The sequence below is a fragment of the Thermobia domestica genome, chromosome 12, assembly GCF_964235325.1.
Source record: "Thermobia domestica chromosome 12, izTheDome1.hap1.1, whole genome shotgun sequence".
Taxonomy (NCBI): Eukaryota; Metazoa; Arthropoda; class Insecta; order Zygentoma; family Lepismatidae; genus Thermobia; species Thermobia domestica.
Window position 1 is genome coordinate 177,298,124 of NC_137465.1, and position 8,741 is coordinate 177,306,864.

At 35.7% G+C, this 8,741-nt stretch overlaps 1 protein-coding gene across 1 annotated transcript in view; it reads left to right on the forward strand.

The window, feature by feature from the left end:
* Nucleotides 1–7,628, forward strand: part of LOC145665819 (solute carrier family 33 member 2-like) — a 51,938-nt gene extending 44,310 nt beyond the window's left edge. Inside the window, exons 3-4 of the mRNA XM_081732935.1 lie at nucleotides 1,238–1,371; nucleotides 6,545–7,628. Of these exons, the coding sequence (XP_081589061.1) occupies nucleotides 1,238–1,371; nucleotides 6,545–7,548 (1,138 nt within the window). The 3' untranslated portion in view covers nucleotides 7,549–7,628. The remainder of the gene's footprint in view (nucleotides 1–1,237; nucleotides 1,372–6,544) is intronic.
* The last annotated feature ends 1,113 nt before the right edge of the window (nucleotides 7,629–8,741 follow it).

Consider the following 8,741-nt stretch of genomic DNA (forward strand, 5'->3'; position numbering starts at 1 on the left):
AAAACCGAACCGGATTTGGGAAAAAACTGGAACCGGTTTTGAAGAAAACCGAACCCGGATTCGGTGAAAAACCGAACCAGTTTTGGACAAAACCGGTTTCGGCGAAAAACTTTTATGAAAATTTTCAAAAACCGGTTTCGGTTTTCCTTTAAAAACAGAAACCGAAAAACCGGTTTTTGTGCCCACGACTAGTTTAGATAGGCCAGGGGAGGTATTCAATTTCATCCCGATGTACGCTAACCATACATCCACAAAAGATCTCATGGATATCTCATTTATGCGAGATTTTTAATTTCCACCAAAAATGTATTGGGAAGGGAGAAATTCCAATAACTCCGTCCAATTCGATGAATAAGCAACTACGAAAGAATCAATCAAGCTGTTTTAATTCATAGGAATTCTGATGCAATGTAGTCGCTATACATATTTTCAGCAGTAACTTTTTGTTCTTTATTTTTAATTAACATTATTATTGTATCTTTCTTTATTATTCACTTTACACATTTTCTTTAGCTTTCGTTTTTTTATTAGTTTAATTTCTTCTTACATTCACAATTTGAAACCTTCGGAGGACCAGCCGAACTAGAGCTAAATTCAGCACAACTGGAACCTCAAAATATTGACAATAAAAAAATAGGTTCTCAGTAATTACTGCAACCTTTTTGTTCGTGTAAAGCTGAGTAGAACAACAGGACATATGCACAGGTGGGTGTAAAATGAGCTTCAAGTCTTCTAAATTGCCGCTCCTATCGTCCCCGGTAGATGCAAAATGAGCTGAACCTTTTAAATGGTCTCTCCTGTACAATTTTCTCGGTGGCGGTTTCCCGTTCTTCGTTCAAAACTGTTTATATTTCTATAGCCTTAGTAAGAGTAACTTTTCTACATAAGTGATACATGTTATTATTTCTTATAATTTTATATGAGTCAGAAGTGGTCCTTGATAATATAGACCACCTAATTTAACCATTAAAACTAGTCGTAAGTACGGGTTATCGTAAAATGACAGCTAACTGTATTGTGTTGGACCGAATTGGCCATCACTGATAGATCATTAGTGCTTTCGACTTTTCAGTACTGATCTGTGTCCCTTATTAATGTAAAAAGGAATTAAAACCGTTCAAATTACTTTTTTTTTTCACCACGTTAGGTTTCTATACTTTTATCGATAAAAAAAACTATACTTTCTATTTTAGTATTAAAGACGAATTAAAAAAGAAACTTTCTCTTCTTCTTCTAGCGTATCTTTGATGAAACTGTTACTCATTCCATGGCTTTGTAAGGCGCTTTGGGCTCCGATAATTAACATATATGGAACAAAACGATTATGGCTCATCTTCAGCCTGTCTGGAATGGCTTTCTGTTGCTTCTCAGGTAAGCTGACGTAAATAACATCTAGTATCTTTATATACGGCCGTACCAAGAACAAAATTAAAAGGCTTTGTATAAAAGTACAATAATTCTCATAGATTAAAATTTCTATAAATAAAAATTAGTGGCGGCTCTTGAGGGAAAAATGAAATGAAATCTTTGAGTTTCACGTCCCACGGTTATGCCGGTTAGGCTACAGGAGACGGTGATGATGAGTAATGAATGAAATGGAGGAATGAAGAAAATGGGAGGAAACGGGAAAACCCCGAGGAAACCCACGCACACGGTGTTTGTTTACCACAAAGTTCACTTGGCGGGGGCAGGGATCGAACCCGGGACTCATAGCACCAGAGGTGAACGCTCTGCCGCTGAGCTACTGCGGCCGCGGCTCTTGAGGAGGAATTAATCTTTTAGGTTTATTGCTACAAGCTAAGGGAAGAACAGTCACCTAATGGACTAATTATTTTGTATGCAAGAGTTGGGGCATTAGGGAAACGTTCTTCCCTTCACTTGTACTACATTGAAGTTAATAGATTCTCGTTTTTAGAAGGTTTTGAGAGCACCAATGTTGAGAATACTTGGGTTCAAATTAGGGATAGCATTAAAATTTCAGCAAGAAAAAAATTGGGGCACTCGGAGATACGTAGGAACAAATCATGGTTCAACTAGGAATGCACCAAACTAACGGAGATGGGAAAATAGACGAAACTGCGTTGGCTACAAAATCCGAAGAATATAACTATACTAAATTTCGTTGACATCAGATGGGAAACTTCCAAAATGTTTAGAAGAGAGAAACGCGATTTTTTAAAAGCTTAAATTAATAGTAAAAGAAAAAATCAAGACATGTTCAAGGGCATTAAGGAATTTAAGAAAGGGTAGACCTATCAACCTCGCGTGTATATATTAAAGAGAGACAACGGAACAATTCTTACGGAATCAGATAGCATCATGAAGAGATCGAAAGAAGTCTTCGACGATTTGCTTAACACGCAGCCAAAAATTAATGTTCGTGGGGAAAGGGAAATGCACAGCAGACCCATAAATTTCAGAGCTTAGCCAAACAGACGTAGAAATTGCTATAAAGAAATTAAAGAAACACAAATCTCCGGGTGTAGACGGAATTAAGGCTGAGTTAATTTTAGGTAAAGGTGAAAATTGTGGAACAAGATATACAAACTCATTCTCCTTATCTAGAACAAGGAGGAATTACCATAAGAGTGGAAAAAATGGATGATTGTTTTAATTCACAAGAAAGGCGACAAAACGGATTGTAATCGAGGAATTTCTCTTGTGTCAACATCCTATAAAATCCTCTCAAACATTTTATTAGCAAAATTGATACCATACGCGGATCAAACTATTGGAGATTATCAGTGTGGATTTAGACGAAATCAATCAATTGTAGACCAGATATTTACCATTCGACAAATACTTGAAAAGAAATGGAAATATAATACCCCGGTGCATCAATTATTTCTTGATTTTAACTGATAGGAGATAAATATTATACAATATTCTTGCAGAATTTGGAATACCGAAAAAGCTAGTAAAAAATCAAAGATAACAACCAGGGCCTAGAGCTGAATGGTATTCACCAGGTTATGGCGTATGCTGATGATGTAAATCTGATAGGAGAACAATAGAAAAAATGCAGACATTATTAAATGCTTGCAGGTTTAGAAGTAAATGTAGAAAAAACGAAATACATGGAAGTTCACTGAGATCGTAATACTGCAAATTATGGATGCGTCAAAGTATCAAATAATATTTTCGATAAAGTGGACACTTTCAAGTATCTAGGATCAATATAACAGATCAAAATCCTATCCACGAAGAAATTAAAAAATGTCCGGGGAATTCGTGTTACCATTCAGTTCAAAATCTTTTTGTCGTCGCGAATTCTGTCGAGGAATTTGAAGCTCAAAATATATAGAACGATAATCATGCCGGTTGTTCTGTATTGTTGCGAAACATAGTCGCTTGCTTTAAGGGAAGAGCGCAAATTGAAAGAATTTGAGAATAAAATCTTGAGACGAATACTCAGACGAGACCCAGGAGGAACGGCAATTGGAAATGGCGGAAACTTTATAACGAGGAAATGCATAATTTACATCCTTTACCAAACACTGTTAGAATAATCAAGTCTGGAAGGCTCAGGTGGGCAGGCCATGTAGTGACAATGAAAGAAGTAGAAACGCTTTCAAAGTTTTGACCGGAAATCCAATCGGAAAATGTCCATTAGGAAGACCTAGACGCAGATGGAAGGACAATATTAAGATGAATCTCGCAGAAATAGGAATACAAAGTAGAAACTGGATTCAGTTGGGCAAGGATAGAAGTCATTGGAGAGGTTTTATGTATGCGGTATTGATCCTCGAGGTTCTATAGATTATAGAGTTAGTTCTTTTACTGTAAAAATATTTTGTAAAATATAAGGGAAACTCAAAAGGTTTATGTTTTGTCTGTATGTAGATAGATAAAACAGAGCACAACTGATAGGTACGCACTGGAAACATATCCTGGCGATACAACTAGTTGATGAAGAAATGATCCTAATAAATTCCTTCAAATTGGAAGCATTTCATATGTCAATGGAATTTTAAAAAAATCACTAGTACTGATTAATCTTTGAAAAAGACGAAATTCGTTGGGTTAACTTCTGACCCTTTTAGCCTTACTCTACGATTTTGAATGTGTTATTATTCCCCTTGTTTACCTTCATTTTTAATATTCCCGTACAAACAGCAGCTTGCGTGTGTCTCTACACTCCTCTCATTTTCATACCTTCATTCTCCCCATCGTGATTAACCCGATTGGGTAGAAAAGCGTGATTAACTAAGCAAACTCATCACCATCAAACGCTGAACACGTATTTCAGATTTTGACCGTTTCCGATTTTGAAAACGCTCCTGCGTACATTGTAAGTCATTACTCGATATCTTGTATATTACATCGTCATAACAAATCGTATATAATAACTTTAAGTAATGAGTAAAAACTTATTGTGACTCCTATTGAAAATTTTGGGTTGGGAGCGTAGCGAGCAAGAACATTTTTAATAAATGTATTTCTTTGCAAACTGACAACTATATTGATTTAATAGGGCGCCAATTCTTTTACGGGACGCCGCGTCGTTTACTCTTTTCCGACACCTTTTTTTTCTTCTTACTCGTTCGGCGCCCCTTGCTATCTGCGCCCGGGGCAACCGCTCCACCCTAGCTACGGCTCTGTCCATGGATTACGCGCCTAAAAGTGAAAAACTGAAAAATAACTATGAGTTAGCAACATTAAAAATGAGACTAATATCAGTTTATTCTTCCATGAGCAAATAGTACACAACAAATGCAATGTATTATGGTAATTAATGTATTGTTAAGGCACAGTAAGAACATTTAGGTTTCGACTCAAAGTATGTATCTATATGAGATCGAAATCTTGAACCAAAATCGAATTTGTAAGAGAAAACTGTTACAACAAATGACAAAACACACGAAGTGCGCGCCACAATTTAAAGATGTCGCCCAAGGAAGCCAGCAGGTTACCTGCTGCTCCGAGTTATTCTGTTAAACATAAACGAGGCAAACCTGTAAGTGCAGAAAAAAGCAAATACTTTATCAAACGATATCAACGTTGTTCAATTCACTTGAAGAAAATTAAGACCTATAATAGCTAATTTTCATATTCTCATAGAATATTTATTTACTTACTTTGTAGTACTGAAGTTAGTATTTGTACATTCGCATGCTATACAATGTAAGAAAGCACATCAATAAATTGAACTTAAGGGGGAAAAGTACCATCTGTTTTTCATGGATATGCATAATGATTTAGGTAATTGATGAAAAAGAAATAATCTCCCATTATGATAAATATGCTTGCTGTTACATACCAGCGCTATCTCTTTATCGTTCAGTTGATAATTTGACATAACTCATTGTAATTTCATTTATAATTACAGTTTGGACAAAAATAACAATGTTCAGTTGCTCTTAAAGGAGGGGGATTATATAGTATTGGGTATTTTGCCGTATATCACGGGAATGGTGTGAGAGTTAGACGAATAATGCACACCGCAGTAGCAGAAATTCATGCACGTGCTGCAGCAGAAATATTGCGGGAAACAGACGAAACAATTTCCTCTTCACCAATCAGCAAATAGTCGTGCGCGCAGTGATACAACATCAAGTAAAGCGGTTTGTTTTTGAAAGGTGCAAAGGACTATGAAAAACGCTTTAGTAATCATAAGGTTTGTGGCTCGCACCCACCATGAGACACTTTTTTTCATTTATTTATTTATTCTTCTTAACGTGAACAAATCACACATATATGCGATTTAACAAATTTTGAGAGAGTAATTTTGTGGTTCATAGGCGTTCCGTTGCGTCTTTGCCGCTGGTGATATTATTTTCAAAGCGGATCGTTTCAAAGCGGATTTTCAAAGCGACCGCGGATCGTCGCTGCGGGGCCACCAATTTTTAGCGAAAGGTCGCTTAGTTACTCATCGGTGGTCCACCAATGCTTACGGCATGGAGTTGCTTCAATCTTCCCATCTCATAAATGAAAGAATCACTGAAATTATCTTTGTGGCGATTGGGTTTTTGTTTCTAGTAATTCAATTTCAAAATAGGACAATAATAAATTCTCAAAAACAAGATGATAATCAATGTTCTTTTTAAACAGAAAAGCTAAATGTAGTTATTGTTGGCAACAGTTGTTGATGGTGGCTAAAAAGGACAGCAAGGACGGAGTGGAAATTCAGATTTGACATGATATTGTGTCCTAAAAGTTTTCGTTTCTTGACATGACCAACGACTTGTTTTGCCTTTCGACAGACAAAAAAAGGGGAGATTATTTTGATTGCCTATCGGTTAATAGAATGAATAACAGGTGCATTTTGTCTCTCTCATCCAGGGGCGGATCCAGGACGGACTTCTGGGGAAGGGGAGGCGGTGGGTTGTAATACTGCTACTTAGAGCTACTGTTAAGAGCTCCAAACTCTGGGATGAGTTTTACTTATATATAAAATAAGAATGTTTCCTCTTTTGGGGGGAGATCGCCCCTCCTGGATCCGCCCCTGCTCTCATCACATGGGTTATAAAAACATGCAGTGCAAAACATTAAATATAGTACATGTTGATATTATACCGAAAGTTAATTTTCCATTATTTTTCAGGTATGCTTGTGAGCAAGGACTCATTATGGCAAATAATACTTTTATTACTTTTCATAAATATTTTTGCAGCAACGCAAGACATAGCTGCTGACGCAACGATTTTACGCATCGCATCTGATTTAGAGTTAGGAACTGCGAATACTGCCCAAGTAGTATCATACAAAGCAGGTGCCATATTTTCTGGGGGCATCGTTGTATGGATATATGGTCGATATGGATGGGCAGCAACCTTTTTTTGCTTAGGTTTCACTTACGTTTTGGTTATCACATTTGTGTATACCAATAGTATATTTCACGAAACTGGAAATGAACAACTAAGTAGAAGTGGTGATTCACTTATATTACATGGAATTTGGTCAAGTATTAAGGAATTCTACAAAACTCCAGGCACAACATGGTTAATTCCTTACTTACTTCTGAACAAATTAGGTGAACGTGGAACATCAACCAATTTCCCTTTATTTTTACTTGATCATGGAATTGAAACTGGGGTTCTAGTGTGGTGGAACACTGTAGTCGGTGAACTGATGTCTGTAAGTGGATCTTTTTGTGGTGGACAATTAGTGTCAAGGACTAGACACAATATTAAACAGTGGTTTTTACTATTGGCTGTGACGGAGCTATTAATGATCATTGTTTTCTGTATAATTGTACTTTACTCTAAGGAACCCACAATTTCATCATTATGGTATAATATTGCTTTAGTAGCGACAATGATACTCAAGTTTTCCTCCGGAGCTATGAGCACACTTACTTGTTCTAGTATTATAATTTGTTGTAAATACGCACATCCAGTTAAGCAAGGAGGTCACTTTACTAAATTAGCAACACTTGAAATATTAGGGAAGTTGCTATTAGTAGCTTTTTTTAGTGCTTTTATTGATAAAATTAGTTTCCTACCAACTTTTATAATATTTCTAATTGCTGCCTGTATCAAAGTGTTATACTTGTATCATTATCCTTCGGAATTACAGACGCCTTTTGAAGCAGGAAAAATATCGTAAATTGCAATCTATACTGTACTAGCATATACGAACTTAAACTATGTACGCAATTATTCACAATAAACCTGTTACTTCAGTTACATTTTTTATTTTTATTTATTTATTTTTTACTTTGTAACATTCACAATAAATTGAAAGAAAATTGCTGGAAAGGTCTCAATATACCAAAGCAAAACATACAGATCGTCAAATTAAACTAGCTTATATCAGCAGTTTGGGTAAGGTTCAGCTCTTAGGTCTAGCCTAGGAGGAGTTGAGCGATTGGAACGGAACTTGCAGGATTCATAGCTCTTCAGCTTACGATAAAAATGAAAAATAAATAAATAAAATAAAATAAAATAAATTTCCATTGACGAATTGGAAAGTAACTTTTCCATTCGTAGGCTGAAGAGCTATCAGTCCTGCAAGCTTCGTTCCAATCGTTCAACTTCTAGGCTAGACCGAAGAAACGAACCATAGGGTTTTATGGGGGGAATATGCTCCTTTGGCTCTCTCCAAATAGGGATAGAAATAAATTTTAAAATATTTTTCTGCTGATCACGTTACAGGATAGAAATAAATTAAACACTATTTCTCTTCTGATCACGTTACACAGATTAAAATTTCTAAGTTTTCTTACATTTGGACATTTTTTTATATGGTCATGGCCCCGTCCCCTCTTTGTATGTACAAATGGAAAATGTTATTTTTTATTTTTTTTATTTTTATCGTAGGTTGAAGAGTTACGAATCCTTTAAGTTTTGTTCCAATCGCTTAACTCCTTTTATGCTAGACCCAAGAGCCGAACCCTTATTGCATATTTTGGAAGAAGCTAATATTATTAGTATTATTGCAAGGAAGTATGTGCGTAAACAGTACATGTGTCAGAATTAGGAAGGAAGAACTATTGTAGATGCAATCTACTTGTTAACGATGTAGTTTGTTACATATACAGTACTTTAAAAAAAAAAAATCCCATCAAAATGAACATTGTCTACTATTGGCAACGAATGACATTCGTACTTTTCAGTGCAACAAAAGTTCGATTTTTTCAATAACTACACATGAGAATTTATCCTCAAGCATGCTATCTTGTTCAATTCGATGTGACCTATCGACTAGTAATCTTTGCCTTATATTTTAGTTAAACAGAAATTAAGATCTAATAACAATTTTGATATATATATATATATATATATATATATATATATATA